Below are 20,680 nucleotides of genomic sequence, written 5' to 3'. Positions count from 1 at the left end.
TTATTTGAAAAAATAATAAAAATAATAACAGATTTTAATGTTAAAAACAAGGAAAATTGTATGTATTTTTTGACAAAATATAAAAGTTGACTAAAACAATGAATTTAACGCACCAGACATATTTTGTAAAGCTAAAAAAATCAAACTGTACTGATAAATATTAGTACACATAAATTATAAACGTGAGTTTTATCATGAAATAAATTGATAGAATATAATAAAATGTTAAATAATATCTAACTGAATTTGTAATTTTTAAAAGAAGAATTAATGAAACGCTTTTTAATACGATGGAGGTAAGTTTTAAGGTATATAGTTGTAAAAAGGATACACAAATTACTTTTAAGTTAAGTATTATTTGTATTATTTTCCAATTTATGTAAATATTATATTTGTTGAAGTACTTCATAAACATAAAACACATTTTATAAGCAGCTTTTTTATTGATTAAAAACATAACTTCCGGCTTCATAATATACCATTCATTTTGTTAAGCTTAGGTGTTCTTTGCGGCACACCTATCCCAAGGTTTTATCAAGGCTTAAAATTATTACAAAAGAAGAATCTGTATACAATGGCAACATCATAGTCAATGATGATATCATATAATAATGTTAACTGTACCTAATTGAAATCAATAATTAATTAATTTAGTTATATATAGTAAGAAAAAATACAGATACAAGAGGTAAGTAGGTACCTTCCTCTGTCTCTTCCTAAATTTTAATAAATCAACAAATGGTGTGATTCTTTCAACAGTTGAATACTCATTATCTGGAGAATTTTATACGTTTTTAAAAATACTGATTTTCATAATTTAATGTTTTACTACATATTAAAAGAAATTCAATCAAAAAGAATTTTTAATCATTATTAGTTAAGTACTTAGATCAATATTAATATATTATTAATGCATTTTTTATAATATTTTTTATACCTAAGCTATATCGGTTCTAAATAAAACGATACTAAAAACTTAATACATGCGTTCACTTTATCAAGTATTTAAAAATGAACAATGTCAAGATAAATTCACATGGATGTGTTAAGCTTACATATTTTTTGTTAAAACATTATAGAGAAAGGGAAGAAAGAAATAATTGAGAAAAAACTATTAACCAATAAAAACTTAAATCATTTAAAAGCGTAATTTATTTAATAAATCAATATTAGAAATTTTATTATTCAATTCATTCGCTGCTGAGTGGGCATTGATATTATATGAACAGACTATCCTGCAGTAAGACTCTTCGCGCATTTAATAGTAGGTAACCTGAATAATCCCATAATACAATTAAAAAAAGCGGGTAAGTAGATGTTGCTTTGCAGTATAATAGGTCACTGTAATGTACGGTATTAAATTTGAATTCAATGATTCAAAAAACGATTCTGATCGGAGACGGGTTGTTAGTCTAGGATATTTTATACAATATTTTTTATATCGTTATTATTTAAAAAAAAAAAATTTAGGTACCTATAAACAAAAATTCCAAACTAATCAAATCAGATTCATTATATATCCGACTCACTCAGTCATTCATATTAAGTATATACAATTTATTATAAAGTATTAATGTAAGACATATAAGTCATTAACGATATTAACTATTAATATTAGAATATAAAATATACTCTAGACATTTTCAGTATCCACGAATAATATTTTTATATCACAGCAATTTAACTAAAATTGTTATTCTTGATTATTTAATATGTAATTTCAACAAAATTTGAACTTAAAGTAACTATAAAAAAAACTGTGTTTTTATAGCTTTTTAGATTTTTTTGCCGAAGAATTATCTATTTACTTGGAACCTTGTTTCAAATTTTTATTCCTTAGATATAAAAGTTGAACGTTTTATGAATTGTTAACAACTAAAGAATTTGTAAATTTTCAATTAAACGAATTTTATCAAAATTTGAATTTTAAATGGATATAAAAAAGACGTGCCATTTTATTTTTAATATGAATAAAAACTAGAAAAACGGAAAATTTCAAATGTCTATAAATAACTTGAACATTTTTGAAAATTTTATCAAGTATAGGAATTGATAAAATAAACATTTGGTGTAAATTTTAAGTTTCTATACAGTTATTCGTTTTTGAATATCTAATATGTTGTAATTGAAGCGTTCATAAAAATTAAATTTGACTTCCCAGTAGACATTTTTTATTTGATGAAAGTAGAAAAACTCATGAAGAATCTTGTAATGAATTTTCAAATCTTAAATTTAAAAAGATACATTTTTACTCGCATTTTTATGAATTTCTAACTCAAAATAAATTGCAAATTTTTGTGATTTTTACGTATTTTGTCAAAATTCGAACTTTCAATGCCAATTAATAAAAATTGTAATATTTTTTAACTAACGTTGTAAAAATATATTAGGAACCTTGTATTATACGTTAAAGCTTTTTTACCATACGAATAAAGTTTTTTTGTCATTTATAAAAAATAAACTAAAAAGATCAAAAGTTTCAAATGTCTGTAAATAACTTAATAATATAAAATATTTTTAAAATTGTATCAAGCATATAAAATGTGACTTGTATGCTAATTATTGGGAATGAGGAAACCAACATAAAAATCCAAAATTTTGATGATGACGAATTTTGACGAAAATAGTTTTTACTATAATGTATAACGTAATAAAGATTATTATTATTTTATACATTGTAACACCGACTTATGCTTATTAACAAAGGAATTGAGCGTGAGAATAATTACTAGACCACCTATATACGTAAAATCGATGTACCTATACCTACTTGTGTAATTGTATACAACTGATTATCACTTATAATAACATTCATAAATATAACATAATATATATAAAACAATAAACCTGCAATAGTAAAATAAATAACAAATAACATTACTAAAATATTTTAATGCGTATTATTTTAGCCATTGTACTCATTAAATGTAATTTATTATTTAGTATTTAAATGTTCTTATTTAATTTTCTTTTATATTTTAATATTCAAGATTGCATTTACGTAAACGTAAAATAAAGTACCTACCTACATATTCTACATTTATTTATATCATATTTATTATATGTTAGTTGTTAGTTCTCGTACTCACCATACACTACTATGACGTATTATACAAAGACAATTATATACAGTTAGTCAAAATTAATAAGATTAATTAGAAAATTAAATATTTATCTATATTGAAACGTTATGTTCTAAATAATCACCAAACAAAATTATTAAAACTAATCATTTAACTATTATTAATTGCTGTATAAGTATGAATTAAAAATATTAAAATTTTAAAATATTAAATACTTAAGTAGTATGCAATTTGATTGTAATAAATAATAGTTAACATTATGCTTATGATATGAGATATATCATATAATCAGAATCTATAATAACTGAAGTATAATATAATATATTCAATAATAACTATATGGCATGATAATACTTGTAAATGAATCATATGAATTTACATAACCAATTTATAAACACAAATGCGAAATTGATAGGTAATTGTTAATTAAATGTATAAATTATGAATATTATGTAAAGTAACATAGAATATATGAAGAAAAAAAATGGAAAAACTATGTTAAATAAAATTTTACTGATTGTAAGTTTAAACAAATATTATATATAAACTATTAAACAAATCAAAGATATAGTTGTGAACGAAAGTAGTCAAATTCGTTGTAACAATAATTTTTTTTAAACGACTAAAATTTAACATTTGAACATGCATTAAATGCATGTTCAAATGTTAAAAAAAGTACAACGGCCAACGACCCAATTGCTTTCTTTTCTTGAATATATTAAATGTTAACTACTATTAGTTTCTACGATAAAATGTACACATTTTAGTTTCTGAGTGAAGCGATAGGATATATTATTTACTATTTATCGCTTAACTTGTAATATGAATTATCATCAGTATTACGTTATAATTAATCTGGCTTATTTCAATCGAGCTAAGCGTTATTATAATAATACAATTCTGTATCAAAAAAATTACAATGACATTAAATTTATGCATTATAACATATTCATAAAGTTTATTGTTAATCATTAACAGTGGCGGCGTGACAAGGGTTCTATGAGACCCGGGTCTCATGACTTTTTGGGTGGGTGGGTGGGTGGTCGTAGCTTGATGTCGTGTTGGTACACATTATACCTACGGACGGGTAGGTTTTCTGGGGTGGGTGGTCCCTAAGACTGTTTTGGTCTCATGAACGAACAATGTTCACGCCGCCACTGATCATTAACATATATATAACAAATATATTAGTATAGCCAATGGCTAACGCAAAATTCTATGGTGGCGAGGATGCCTAAAAATTCATAATTACAATTTGATTTTAATTTTGTCAGGTCTAATAATTTCTGACATTTAGAAGAGGTATTTGAAAGAGTTTTATTTCACAAAACTACTTAAACTTCAAATCTTTTCTTGAAGAAATAATACTTTGATTATCAACTTTGATGGAGGTTTTTTGTAGAAAATTGGATCTTTGGTCCACTAGGTAGTACTTTTTAAAATAATCGAGAAATAAAATTAAAATTTGTTATAATTTTAACATTTAAATAAGGCAATTTTCTGGTATCCTAAGACCGCTTTCGTTTGGATTTGTCTAATTTCAGTTTAATTTCTAAAATCTTTGATAAAAATATCTTGAGCTATTTTACAATATTAAGCATATAATTTGGTAATTTCGATTTAAGTCTATTTATATTGAGAAAATAGAAACATGATCATTCTATCTATTATGATATTGGTTTTTCTTATTACATTGGTTTGCTCATTATATTAGGTACGTTGATCTTTGCATATCGTAGATGCGTTATTGAATTAAAAACGCATAAACATAAACAAAATATGTACAAAAGGTGGACAAGTGGGTACCATTGCAGTAGTTGTCAATTATAATATTGTAATAGATATTTCAAGTTTAAGTTCATGAAAAATTATTTTAAGCGGAAACGATGAATCAGCCGAGCACGGTTAAAAAAAATAATCTAATTTTTTTTTAAAAATGATAAAGTTTAAGACATCGTTTAGTATGTGTGTAAATAATAAATATCTTATCACTTAAAAATATTATGTATTTATAGTCCGGAAATAATTTAAAATAATTTATTGTTCTTTACATTTATCAATATTGTAAATAACTGTATAGATAGTGTTTAATAATAATCTATTATAATGAGTCATCGACAATTTTCTTCTTAAGTCAAAGTCCGATTAAATTTAAATCATTAATTTTTCCTGTATTTATACTAAATTACTTTAGTTGGTTGATAATTTATAATTTAGTTATTAATTTAATATTATTTGCTAAGCTAATAAATTATTGAGATTATTAATAATGTGGAGACCGGATGTATATATTGTTATATTTTGAGGGTTGGAAGTATTTTGTCATTTGAACATAATATTTCATAATTTTTATAGCTTCATACATTGTTAGAAATTATTGCACTTATATTACTTATATTACCACCTTACTTATAAGAAATTGTATGTTTATTGATATTATATATTATGCTCCTTTTAGCGTATTATATTTACATTTGCACAATGATTTTTCTCTGGTGAGGAAGGAAAGTGTGATTTTATCAATCGAAAAATGTATTCTTATTACATTTTTTTAGTAACATACGTTTATATATCATTTAACATAAATTATTATTTATTATCTGCGTGGGTAATTATTATTTTTAACAAAGAACAATTCTTTAAAGGGGAAGTAAACCCAATCGGTGAGAGGATATACCACTACTTAAATATCTTAAGGAGTTCCACCACTCCATATTGATTTTGCAAAAGTTGTACCTTAAAGATTTAATATTTTCAAATACTTAATATTTTTTTAAGAAAAGAACATTATTGGACACATTTCATCGAAACGATTTCAAAGACTATTCTATATACTTATTCATTAAATATTATTTTTGTTCGTCAAACCTTTCAATATTATCGGGATACTTAAATATTAATTACATTATATTGTAGTCTGAATATATTTTTAAGTATATAAACATAGTATAGTTAAAATAATAATGATTAGTGATTTGCATAAATTAGAAAATCTACCCACCGCAATTTTTTTTATCTTTTGACGAGATATTTAAAATGAAGAGTAGGTGCATTTTCTTATGACAATTATTATTTGACATTGAAATTATTAACGGTCACTGTGTTCACGACAATCACTCATCGGAACAATTCTAATAAAGAATCGACACTAGAAATTTGAAGGGCGTCTTCGAATATATAATATTTCAAGTATGTATAGGTTTGAAGTTAGTTCTCTGTTCAATAAGTCCTATCTCTTCGTGTCCATCGACCATCATACTACCTACTTACAAAGTATTTGGATTAATGTGGCGTATACTGTATATTTTAATTTTATAGAAGCAATTTAGATTGGTCAAACTTCATATAATTATAATTGGTTCAATGATTGTGTTATTAATTTTTATCATCTATTTATTTTAATACATTTCTGTTATCAATCACATACTATGGCCCATAATAACAGTTAAAATGTGTTTTTTCATTTAAATTTATTAATGTAAAATTACTTCAATACAAGATTGAATATTTTTATAAATCGTTTTTAATTTAAAATTATAAGTATATAATATAGTATTTAATTAGTGGGTTAGTTTTTAAAAGTTTTAAAATATAATAATAATTAAAATATTTGTTATCAATTTAACAAATTAAATTCAAATAATGTTATTTATAATACAGGTAATAAAAAGAAAATGTAATTTTCTGATCATTTGTGCACCCGCTTTAATCATAATAACGTACTTCTTAATATTATAATATCTACTTGGCCATAAGACGACGGGCTTTTGTAAACCCAGTAGGTGGGGTTTGCACGATAACTTTGAAGGTTACATCATGACGACACGTCCCATTTCATAATTACTTACGCTTTACAGTATGGTTCCCTTTCAAGGTTTATAAGTGGCATGAAATAAACAATAATTATGTTATGTACTTATATTTATATAGTACCTGACAGTGTAATATATATATTTATGCATTATATATTTATAATATGTCATGAGACTATAAAGTGTTGAAGCCAAAATTATGAAGTTCGTCTCCCACCTAAGTTAAAAATGAAAAACCGTGCAACATTTGAAAAAAATAATAACTTTGAGTAGGTATCTATCTACCTATTGGTATAGTTTTTTTTAATTTTCGGATTCGTACGAATACATTTTAATAATTTGTCAAAATTACGTTTTACATGTACCCAAGACTAAAAACCAGTCCGTAATTATTTGCTTTGTTATATATTTTATATTTCTTTAGCTTGGATCACGCGCATAGGCATGTCTTCACCAAGTATAAATACATGTTATTATATTATGTGTGCGTGCGAACATGTCAACATCCCTACGGACGTCATCTCTTCTAATTTATAGTCTAGCTGAGGTCGAATAAAACCTTAACGATTCCTCTAATCGCACGTGTGCTAGACACGTATATTCGTATTCGTAATATGATGCTATATAATAATATAATTATTGATTTTTGTCAATTTATGGTCCAAAAATATTGCGTTACGTTTTATATACTTGCCTAAAACATAATATAGGAGGTGGCCTATTTAGATTACTTGCCACTGAAAAGTACAAATCTCCATATCCTAAAGTGTGTATAATTACGCCCTATTGCTACGGGGCTTAAGCGCAATTAGGGGGGGAGGGACTTGGAGGAACTCAGCAACCCACACCACCTCAAAAAAAAAATTGTATTTTAATTTAAGTATTAAATCCTTTACTAATTATCTAATCTACATTTACATAACCGTATACTGTTTATACGATTATAATCATTGTTTGAAGAAATTATTTTTTCTAAAGTTTAAACGACGATTCATTTTTCGTATGTTATCTTGTTATCCATATCGGTTCACCCGCAAAACATTATTTAAGCTTAATAATAGTTTTACAAATTATTATATTAAACGGGATATGTCGAATGAATTGTCCAACGAAAAATTTTGAAAAAATTTGCAATGTCTAACCTACGTTTACCATTAGACATAATATATTACATATAAGTACCTACCTAAATGTTTTTATTTGTTTAAGTGAAAATATTTTATTTTTTTGAAAAGTGTTTTTCAACTGAGCAATGAGCATGTAATAGGTATATTATTATTATATACATAGGTATATTTATATTTATTTATTCACACGTGTAAAATAATTTACGTATAGGTATTGGCGTATTTTACGTACGAAATATATTATTACTATTTAATCCAACAAAATTAAAATTATTTTTATTATACAGACAACCTACTCAGAATAAAGATTTGAAATCTTGATTTTATTGTTTCTTTTCAATGCATTTACAGTATGTATTATTTGAAGAACACATTTTTTCACAGAAAATCTGTTTTGGAATATATTTACATAGATTATAATTTTTTTTATCATATACGTGAAAACGACTAGATGAAATTGTTTTATAAGTCTTTCCTATTATGTTATTATTTTTCTTTATATATGAATACTATACTCACTCTCAAAAATATAAACTAATGTTGTTTACGCTTTGAAATTTGATTAAAATAAATAATGATTATAATTTTGGCGAAATCCCATTTTTTTTAACTCGATTTATATAATATGTTAATTAAAATATTTGGAGAAAACATATCTTTGCCAATTTATTAGATTATTACTATATAATTTTTTAAGTATGATTTTCGTTGTAGTTACTTATATTTTTAGACCCTGAACAAGGATGAACTGAATCTGCAGGACGGTCAGCATAAACTTTTTCATAAAACACGTTCTGGTAGAAAAATTGTATCACATTGGTGTAAGTTAATATAAGTACCTAGCTTATTTATCAATTGATTGATGATTGAAATCAAATGATAATTTAGTTTTATTTTATTTTATTTTTTACTATAAATACGAATAAGCAATTTTTTGAAATAATTTATATTCACGAGTTAAATAAATAACTAAAAGTTGACTAAGCCATAAAAAATTTTTACAAAATGTAGGCCGTTCTTTGAATAAAATATTAACCTCCGCTCACTTTTATTAAGTGAAATATAATGTATTCTGTTTTCAAATTTCAAATAAAAAGAAAACAACTGGTCACTAGTTTTAAGTAAATTTCGAAGAGTGCTGACACTCATTCACTTTATTGAATTTTTATATGTGAATAGCTGTTTGTATAATTATTGTATCCACACCATCAAAAGTGAGAAAAAAATGTATTGACAGTTGTTCAATGAAAAATGTGATGCCTAATTCCTTTAAACACACTAGAAAGATTTAAAATAGAAAAACGTTTGATAATGACCTCGCACATACAATACAATCAAAATGTTTAATTTTTTTTTTTTTTTTTTTGTGACAAAGAAGAATGTCCTTAAAAAAATATGTGTCGAAAGCGATAACTGCTAGTAGTAAAACAATTTAGCATCCTTGTAATTCATTACAAGTAACAAAGAACAGAATAAACGTACACGATGCATCCATAGCGGTAATGGATTGAAGGCGTGTGTAATATACATTTTCATTTTGAGATCAGGATTTAAACTTGAATATTTGGTTTTTTTCAACCGGTTTTAGTGGTCTAATCAGATTATTGTGAGTTGGTTGGTGTTGTATGTAGAAAATATTAACGTCAGGCGAGTTGATTGGTTGATGCCTGTTGGCATGCCGTATTATAGTACTTAGGTAGGTACTTTAGTTTATTTTTAACGATTAGAACAAAGGAGATTTCTTGTTTCGAGTTGCCAATGGAGATTAAGTTGAAAAATTCCTTAAGATGATACTTATATTTTACATTTTCACAAGAATATTCATATATAAAAAATATCTGAACTGCAATTATTAACTTAAAATTAATCTTTAAGTGAACTAAAATATTTATACGAAATTAGTATTTATTTATTAAAGTTCGAAACATGTTTCCTTTGTTATATAGTTATCAGAATAATGATTTTTGTTTTAAAACGCCCGAACCTGTTGTAATTATTGTGCTGAGAAACACGTTACTAAAAATGTATTATTTATACATGATTTTAACTTAATTGTAATGTATTGAGTGAATCATTTTAAATTTAAAGTTATAACTTGCAGTCAAGACTGAAAAGTACATGTGCCTATTAATTGATAGTGCCTCTTAAAATGACTCATATAAATAATAATTGTATTTCATACAATCGATGATATAATTTAATTAGGTACCTATATTTTTACTTTAGAATAATATTTTTACTTTACAACACGAACCCTTTTTTTCATTTTTAACTGACGACGCCGTAGGAACTGCTTTCGCATTACTTCCACGGCACAACAACACGAACCCTTTTTTCCTATATTTAAATTTTAAACAATTTTTAGAACCTATTTAAAATTTTTCATATTTGGCATTTTTCTACTTTATTTTACTGACCTTTAAAAAAAAAATGTTTGTTTGTGGTTTAAATCTTCTTGAAGAAGGTTTATTTTCTAACTGCGTGTTTAAAACCAGATCTCGGAAAACGTTTTTCTTCCTAAAAATATGTAATTATATTTTAAATTTACCTTTGGCCAAAACTCTATGTGTCACGTGTGGTATAAATCCTATTACAGAAGCAGTCCGCTTATGTCATTTTAATTGTTAACCTTAAGTCCTTATAATGTATTTTGTTGTCTCATCATGAAAATATTGTTATTATAATATTATGAAATTACTGTACTTTTCCTGTACATGTATTACTGCTGTAGAATGTGGTCTTCTATAAATAAAAAATAAATATATATATTTAAGCAAAAGGAAGTGCGATCACAGGATGGTTTCTTCCTTCGCCCTATTCATGTTTTTCTAAATAATATAGCACATATTCTTATTATACTTTTGTGTATAGATTGTATATTCTCTAATAAAAAAATACAAAATAAAATACTTTTCCTTGATTAATTCTTCTAAGATATTTGGTATTTATTTAGAATGAATACTTTAATAATCGTAAAATAATCATTAAATTTAAATTTAAAATGTATTTTCCTACTTGTAAAATATTAGGTACACTTAATGGCCTATCTTAAGAGTATATTGTATATACTTATATATTTTAGATAGACCTCAGCACTGATACTTAAATGACAAATTATATAGCAGAATTTACCGTAGTATGTATGATACGAGTATCTATTATAAAATAGTAGCTAGGGAAGTTCATTATTTTAACGATTCTAATTTACAGTTTACGTATTTTTAAGTACCTATGAATAGATTAAAAATTGTCTTGAATATTTCCTTTATAATTATACTGTGATAAAACTCAAGTCTTTGAACAAATCTTATAAGTTTCGGGCGTAAGTTGATTAATGACAACAGGAAATTATATACAATTTTATATACGTTTTCCTTCAAAAATAATTTCTCACGACAACCGATCATGCGAAAATTACCTACATAATAATGCAATATAGCTAATATTTATACAATATATTATCATATAGAATGCATATTACTTCAAACTCAAAGAATTTAAGTTTTAAATTTATAGATTTATAATTATTATGATATAACCCTCATATTTTGTTTCTTACCACGCTTTAAAAAAAAAACATATATATATATAACATATTTTGGAAAGTTTTCAAATGAATAATATGCTGAACATTATAATACAATATATGATTAATAATCTCGTCATAACAAAATTAACATAAAGCTTCATTTTTACTCTATTATTTAGACAGATTAGTAAATAAACGCGAATAAAATAATATAATATTTTTCAGCAAGGTATACCTACTTTAGTAAGTAGTTGAAAATACATTAAACAAGATATTTGTCTATATTATTATTATTATACTTTTCATGTCATTTTTAGCACACCTAGTCGGGAAATTAATTGTTTTATTTAAGTTTATTTAATTTTATTGTTCTATGTACTTAAAAGCTGGGGTTCATTCACCTTTAAAAAAAGTCCAACTTACGTAAATCAAATTGTACCTCGTATTTAAAATAAATATGATTTAATTTCGATCTTTCGATTTTTATTTTTTAAATTTTATTATTTGTTTAAAGCAGTTATTCGAGTTACTTAACATGCAGGTTGCAGGCATGCAGTTAAACTTGTTAATTTGGTACATCTATTAAATCTATATTTTTTTCAATAAAGAACTGCAACTTTCTTATAATTTTATACTCACCATCCAGTCTCTTGTAGGATTTTTTTTTTTTTAACTCGAGAATCTTTTTCAATATCAGCACTTGGTGGTGGCATAATTAATAATTTTTGTAATTACTAATTACTATACATATATGCCTAGTTTATGTAATCTAGAGCAAATAATTAATTGGATCAAACTAAGTAGGTAAATAGATGTTATTTCGGTTTTGTTTAATGACGTAGGATTTAAGTTCTTGAAAAAATTTTTTTGATAATTACACAACTCCCCATCATCTTGTTACCACCACGATACTTATAGGATCATAAATGTACTTGATTTGTAAATACTACTATACTTTGAGTAAAATAACTACAGAAACTTTAAACTAGATTTGATTCATTTCAGCTATTAATATTATTTACCTACTTTGAAAAATAATTGAATAAAGACACTCATTAATTAAATACTTATTTTTTTTTAATATCAATCAATTAATTTATGAAAGAAAGTATATTGTGAGTGTTTTTAAAAATAATTGAATAAAAACTTACCCTGATCTCTTATTAAAACAAGTTTAAGTATGTTTTATAATTAAATTAAAATAACGTTGTTCAAAATAAATATCTTAAATTATTTATAAATATTTAGAAGTACCTATTTGTTTTTAAAAAACTTCATTAAATCATGAATTTTTTTATGTTGGTACCTACTTGGAATCGAACACTTTCTAATTTATATTATTATGATAAATAAAATGTATTCTAGTTACAGTTCAACAAATATAAGAGTTTTGATAAAATAGTTTTTTATGTTATATATGTATAAGTATTATAACCTCGAAAGATTCGTTTTTCCGGTAAAATAATAAATAATAAATAAAGAATACTAATAAACAAGTTATACAAATAATACACTTGCTTAAAACTCATGGTGACCTCGAGGCTTGATTTTTTTTGGTCAGGCATAACTTTTTTTTTTTAAATCATCGTCATATTTTGAAAAAATTTTATATTTATTGAGTTTTTGATAAAAAAAAAAAATAATAATAATAATACAATTATCAATTTATTTAAAAATTGAATTTACTACAGCAACTTAATGTTAATTGATCAATACATCATCGATATAATGTTAAAAAAAACAATCAATATTCTTGTTTATAAATATTGTGTATACTTCATAATTTCTTATAAAATTCACTAATATCTGTTTTAATCTTTATTATAAATAATTAAGTTCTATATAATGTAGCTAATTTTAATTAATTTAAATAACGTTAAATGTTTAGATAAGAAATAACAATTGTTTCGTTTTTAATACTGAATTTATGATTTTAAATTCAAGGCATTATTCAAATGTCTAAGTAGGTAATGTAACAATGAAATGTGTTAATGAAAATAATTAATATCATATAGGTACAAACTAATTTTGAAAAAAGTTGACTATTTTTACAAAGCTTATAATGCAATCTATTTCAAAATTACATTTTCCTAATAGATTAATATGAAAATATATATAACATTATATAACAAGAGTATATTTACAAAATGTAAGCATTATTTTATTAATTATTACTCCCACATATTGAAACATATTTTCATTTATAATAATATGCTGTTTATTCGTTTTTCCATCCTAAATTAACCACATATTTTAGAAAATTGTTTGTAATTTGAATTGCTTATTTTGAAAATTTCTAGTGCAGTAAGTCGCTAGTCCTAATTATTTAAAATAAATAAATTCATTTATTTAAATCATAATTATTTTAAATTAAATCACACATTTTTGTTCATATAATTGTTAAATAAATAAAAAATAATATGCATATTATAGTGCGCATTTTTCGGTGTTTTAAATTAATATTTCGAATATTTTAGGAGCATTAAGTCTCAAACCCCCATTATATTTCATATTATGTACAATAATAGTATAATATATTATGAAACAGATCGGGATAACTTTTTTCAAGTCTTATTCTTTTTAATTTTATGACAAATTTATAAAATTATGATAGTATATAGTACAAATTAATTGTGTATAAGATGTATAGTTTTTTTACAAGGAATATAATGAACATAGTAAAATAATTACAAAGTTGATTAAATATAATATATTAATAGCTTTCTAACTATACACTGAAACTTTAAAGTTTTAGCTTGTCTTTATGTTTTCAGAAATAGCTTATTTGATTGACGCGTACTACATTTACATTCTCAGCTTTAACAGATTGCATTGTATAAAATCCATTTGACATTTCTGTTTGATGAGTTTAGAGAAGTTCCTAAAAATATTCATCAATACGTTTTGACTGTGGTTCAAACATCTGTCAAAATATAAAGCAGTGCTATATGGTTATATATATATATATATATATATATACATGAAATATGTTAAATAACCTTAATTAGATAAGATACATTATATTTTATGTTGCCGTTATGATTCAAATAAGTTATAAATCGTGCCTAATAATCTCACCTTACGACGAAATCTTTCATAACATTCATTAACATCAAATTTTTCAGATGAAAGTTTCATATTATATGAAGACAGTGTAAAAACCAATAATAATAATAATAGTGTGACATGTTTTTCGTTCGTTGATCTTGCCTAATGGTACCTATCCAATATTAAAAATACAACTGGACGAGTGCCGAACTCGAGCCAAACCTTTCAACAAGAATAAAACGTAATCGATTTTAAGATCATATATCCGATGTGATAAATTACTTTTGCTAATAATCGCTATTTAAGTTGTTATTCTTGGCATCTTCATTGTAATAATACTCCGCCAGATGTTCATTTTAAATGGTCAATAGAACAACATCAACATGACACAAAGTTTTAGTATTAAGTATTTAATATGTTTACCTTATCCAGGAACATTATACACCTATACAAATTGCCAAACAAATTGTATGTTGATTTCCTGTTATTATACCTACAATTATTGTTGTGAGATATTTATAGCTTAAATATAATCATATTGTTTATGCTGTTGTTGTAATAATTAAATTTAAATGAAAAATTGGTTAAATACTTAATAGTATTCGGCTTGAAATTATGTATAGTGCATATATATATATATATATATGTGAATATAATGTGTTCCGTAAATATAAATAATTTACAAATTAAATCATTCAATTTTTATGATAAATATTGATTGGATCTATTGTTGTTAATATTTATGAAACATATTTTAATGTTAACGAAGGTTATGCATAAACCTATTAAAATAAAATATCAGACATAATAATCTTCTCGATTTATAAATTCATAATTTTTTATTGAAAGAACATTACTAAAATATTATTTTATTTCAAAGGTTACTATTTGAGTAGGTAGATTTTTTTCGTTTAAAAAGATATGAAATGCTGAATTTGTATTCAAATTTGTGTGTTCTTACTCTAGTTTATATATTAGTTCGAGGTTATTGTATTGTGCACTCGCCATTAATAATAGTCTCAACAAACATGCCCTTGAGACCATTGTCGTGAAGCTATTATTGCATTAATAGGTATACCTAATATATGATTAAATACTGATAACTGGTGACCAATACATTTAAAAAATTTAAAAAAATTTTTTTTAAGTATCTGTACACACACAATCGCACACATATGCGATATATGATGTTATCTTAAGGATGTATTTTAAAATATTGATAATATTCACTAAACGTAAATGGTAATCAAGCATAATTTATAATTATAGTTATCATAATTTATATGGTAGTGTTATGTATGTAATTTCGCTTAATCGTCTTATTTAAATTTATTTTTATAGATCTTCGATGCACGGTCTCAAGCCAAGTACCATATACATTGCAAGCATTTTGGGGCGTTTCCATCCGAGAACTTCATCATTTCCTGTGGAAGGCATGGAGCTCATTTCAAACAGCCGTCAAGGATGATTCATTACTCCGTGGACATTACCAACATTGTGGATTAACTTTGCAGTATCCTTCTGATTAATACCAATATTTATCTTGGCACTGACATATTTGACAGATTTAGCGGCTTTTCGATTATATGAATATAATATCTGTCTATTAATATTTGAAATTAAATTAGTTGAAAATATCCTTAACTGCTTTAATGTTTAGCGAAACAAGCCATACTGAAAAAACCATTCAGATGTTTATGCCAGAGGGAAAATTGGATTTGGGAACTCCCCCTCGGCATTGCTACCCTTTGGTTATATTCCTTATACGCGACATTCCTGAAAATTCCACTTTACATCCAGACGAAACGGTGAGTTACAGTCTTACTTTAATTCGTAGGTATACCTAGCTACAATACTGCAGACGAGTTTCGATATGTTCGATATGGATTTTTTTCTTGTCCTTGAACTGTTTTTGAAATATGTTTGAGGTAGGTATAAGACTCGAAAATACATTAATTGATTTTAATTTTATTCCCCTTGAAATTCAAGTTGTCGAAAATCGACTGATAATACCTATTATAACTGTAGCTACAATAAAATCTAATATTATTTGCAAGTAGGCACCTACTATTATTCTCGATATATACATTATTACATTATATACATAATAGACAGGTTAATGTCCATAAATTATTGGTATGTGTTTAATTGTTTGTTGTGGGTTCGTAGGTGGCATTGATAAATGTAGTACATATCCAGGATAACGTGTGCACGTTGCCTACGAACATTTTGGCGCAGTACCTGAAACAAGCGAACGGACAACTGTCATCATTAAAGGTTGGTACTTACTTAATATTATATATGATATGTACATGTCGCGGTTAAGTACGCACGTGATGTTAGCAATGTTGGCGCTATTTGTCGGATCAGCGAGATGAAAATACATATGTATCCCCTAATTAATTAAATAGATAAGATTAAAAATTGCATATATAATTATGTATTAAACAATAACAAGTATTTAACGAGCGATTTGATTGTTTTGATACCTATATAATAAAGGGTGATTCTTTTATCAAACAACACTCATTATTTAAAAAAGTATTGACTTTTTTCAAATTTTTTTTTTCAAAATTGTAGATTTATACTCTTCTTGAATTGTTTATTTTTCTTATATTTTTCACCCTTATATTTATTAGATAAACCACTATCAACTTTTAATTTTCAAATGGTAACCTATACTTAAAATTTCGAATTTAGCGCTAGTAGTTTATGAGTTATAGGTATTTAAAGTTTAGATTGGCAGAGTGGAGTGGTACGGGGTTACCCCGCAAAATGTTTGTCCACTACTCCGCTTGTCTAAACTTAAAATGTAATACGAGCGTGTGTGTGATTTTATTTTTTTGTCCTCACAGCAACTCTATTTGGCCACCGGCAACGCTCTCAGTTATCAAGACGACGCCTGCAGCGATGACGCGTCACAGAGGGCTGTCGTTCTGGACAACGGCGGCGGAAGCGGCTTGATCACCAGTCAGGAACAATTGTGCGTCGTGTGTCAGTTCTACCCGCTGTCCAGAGCCCTGTTGCCGTGCCGTCACACGTGCATATGCGCATCGTGCTTCGGCAAGCTGGAGACGTGCCCGATGTGCCGCAGTCCGATCAAGAGCTACTTCTGCGTGCGCAACGAAGATTATTTGGCCGACTGCGCATCCGGCCTAGACAAGACGGGAGCGTCGACCAAGCGACAGGCGTTTTCCCAGTGGATTCAAAATGGTATTACGGAATTCCTCGGCCTACATTAGGCCTCCAAACCCACCCACACCCCGCCAACCATCTCCTCCTACCACTGAGCCCGCCATCATCGCCTCCACAAGTCCCGCATTTTTCCTCCCGCTCGGTCCCCATCATCATGCTCTTCTTCTCTTTATTTCTCTTAACTCAAATCAGCCGTTTACCTTAAGCAAAAAATATCGTATACGTTTTTACACATATACCTACACGGTGTAAACAGACAAACTCACAAACACATCAATCGGTTTATAACAATTCCTCCACTCTCCCACCCATTTATTCAATGCAAATTATTCGATATAAAAGTGAATATAACATATACTTCAAACTTATGAATTTATAGCGTTTGGCATATTCACCTTGAATATCATATATTTTGTTTTTCGTCCCCTCATCATGTCCCTCCTATTTTATTTATTAAGATATTGTGCACAAATATTATTATATTTATAATGCTACATAAATCGGTCTGACAATGAGGTATAACTACCAAAAACACGCTTACCATTGTTGTGTGTAATGTCTGCATACGGAAAAGAGATGTTGACCTATTCACATTTAGCAGGGGTGTTGGTGGTGTGAAATAATAATCTATTTTACGAACAAAAAGAATTGTGTATAGAGACGCTAGTCGATCAAGTTCTTTTTATTTCCAGAATCACGAAACGAACGAATATAATAATATTTTCTATTTTATGAATTTATCACAATTGTTTCTCCCCTCCCCCCCTATATAACATATCTTTTGTTATAGACTTATTTATCACAGAAAAGTTCCTTATACATAATATGTGTTATACTATATAATATTCATAAATATTTTACTCTCTCGAAAAAAACCATACGTACAACACTTAACTGTTTTAATTTCAAAAGTGCACGAACATAAATTTAAAATATATTAAATAAAAATAATCTTCCATGATGTAATTGTTGGACGTGCTATCGCTCTGCATTTATAAACGCTATTTTTATTATCTTCCGTGTGCATAATGTAATATTATAATGGTTTATTATTTATACATGAAATCATCATTATTATTATTAATATTATATTATTTTTATTTTTATTATTATTATGATTATTATTATTTCATATTTATGTGTGTATATTTTGTCCGGTAACTTGCCTGTCTCTTCAAAAGAAAAATCATCGGATTTAATATTTTGAAGAGGCTTAGCTTGAAGCCGAGCAATTTTATTATTATCATTTTATACATTATTTTTCATTTGTATTTTTTCCTTTCGTTTTATATTATCCCCTTAAATCTTGTATTTATCGATTTCCCATTGAAGTATTGCATAATATGGTCAAAAAAAGTGTATGTGGCATTAATAATATGCCGTTATATTATTTTTATATTGTATTTGTATAATTGTAATGATAAAATTATATAAATGTATGACAAAATATATAATTTATGCATGCTACATGCGTTTATAAAATGTTTATACATACGAATTCTTATGTAGTTAAGAAATGTTACTCGGCCCTCATACTCTCTTTTACAGACCTAAAAATATTGAAACAAATGTTTATTTTTTATAACACTGATCATAATATTATTGAGAGATCCGATATACCTATATAAGAAACGCACATATTATATATAATATTATTACGATACATTGAATACTCTTAGTTGTATTTGTTGATCTACAAAACTGTAATTTAATTTTAGTTATACCGTTGAATTTATATAAATAGTTTAAGGTATATTAATGTTAAGAAATTTGCAGTGTTTCCCTTTTAAAATGAAGAGAGACTGTTCAGATTTTATGATAACTTAGTTATTACCTAATTTGTTTATGGTTAATATATTCACTCGGTTGGGCTAAGATGGCAATGAACTAAAGTGTTTTGTCGTGAAACATCACTAACATAATTCTAATTATTATGGTTTTTTTTTTTTGTATGCCCAAAATATTGAATGTGTGATTGTGATTAAATAAAAATGATTCAAATAACTTTTTTCAACAAAACGTTGTTTTTTATACGTATATACATATACATGCGTCATGCACTTATTGTCGTTCCTCTGTGCCTATGTGGGCTGATGGGACGCTCAATACAACAACAATAATAGTACCTATATTGTATTACAATTACATCAGCAACAATATCATATATATATTTATTATATTATAATGCATATTATTATTATATTATTATCATTATCGTATATTTACAAGTTCTAGACATCATAATATCATATTATAGGCACATACTTATATACTCCATGGAGCTCTGTTATACTGCCTAACCTAACCTCAGTGTATTATTTTATCAGTATGTAGTAAGTGTATAATACATAATATTATAATATTATTGCATATTGCAGTGACGGAGTGCAGCAATTTGCAGTTCTATGCGACGTTTTAATTACCGTGTATTTCGTTTCCTCATTTATGTAATATAGGTACGTAATATGCAGATATATATATATATGCATATTGCATACTATTAAATAGCTGGTGCCTGGTATGTTTACCCACCATAAAAAATGTACAGTGAATAATATTCCTACAATGTCACTACACATAATATGAACGCGATGCATACCTCCAATATGCGTGTTCCCGTACTCGTATTAATTTTAATAACCGTCGCTCTCTATGGTAATACCAATTATTATTATTATGTTTACAGCTACGCAACGGACAATATAATATTATACTTATATACGACGACCTACACCATTTCAAACCCGTAACCCCCCCCCCCCTTCCCCCGTACGGTGGCACATGACGTTGGGAGCCAGTGGCGCCAAACCTATATTATACCTACGTAATAATAACACTATGTACACGAACCGGAGCGATCGTTTCGTACAACAATATTTCGGTGTA

General features: G+C 26.3%; 1 protein-coding gene across 2 annotated transcripts in view; it reads left to right on the top strand.

Annotated features, from left to right (window-relative positions):
* LOC107166536 (cell growth regulator with RING finger domain protein 1-like) overlaps nucleotides 1-19,813 on the top strand; it is a 45,436-nt gene extending 25,623 nt beyond the window's left edge. For both annotated transcript variants that reach the window (XM_015515249.2, XM_089216354.1), the window contains exons 3-6: nucleotides 15,941-16,112; nucleotides 16,260-16,407; nucleotides 16,769-16,876; nucleotides 17,455-19,813. In XM_015515249.2, coding sequence (XP_015370735.1) covers nucleotides 15,941-16,112; nucleotides 16,260-16,407; nucleotides 16,769-16,876; nucleotides 17,455-17,841 — 815 coding nt within the window. In that variant the 3' untranslated portion in view covers nucleotides 17,842-19,813. The remainder of the gene's footprint in view (nucleotides 1-15,940; nucleotides 16,113-16,259; nucleotides 16,408-16,768; nucleotides 16,877-17,454) is intronic.
* The last annotated feature ends 867 nt before the right edge of the window (nucleotides 19,814-20,680 follow it).

The sequence above is a fragment of the Diuraphis noxia genome, unplaced genomic scaffold, assembly GCF_037042655.1.
Source record: "Diuraphis noxia isolate RWA-SAM2 unplaced genomic scaffold, SU_Dnox_SAM2 contig0001, whole genome shotgun sequence".
NCBI classification, from domain to species: Eukaryota; Metazoa; Arthropoda; class Insecta; order Hemiptera; family Aphididae; genus Diuraphis; species Diuraphis noxia.
This window is presented reverse-complemented; position numbering and strand designations above follow the sequence as displayed.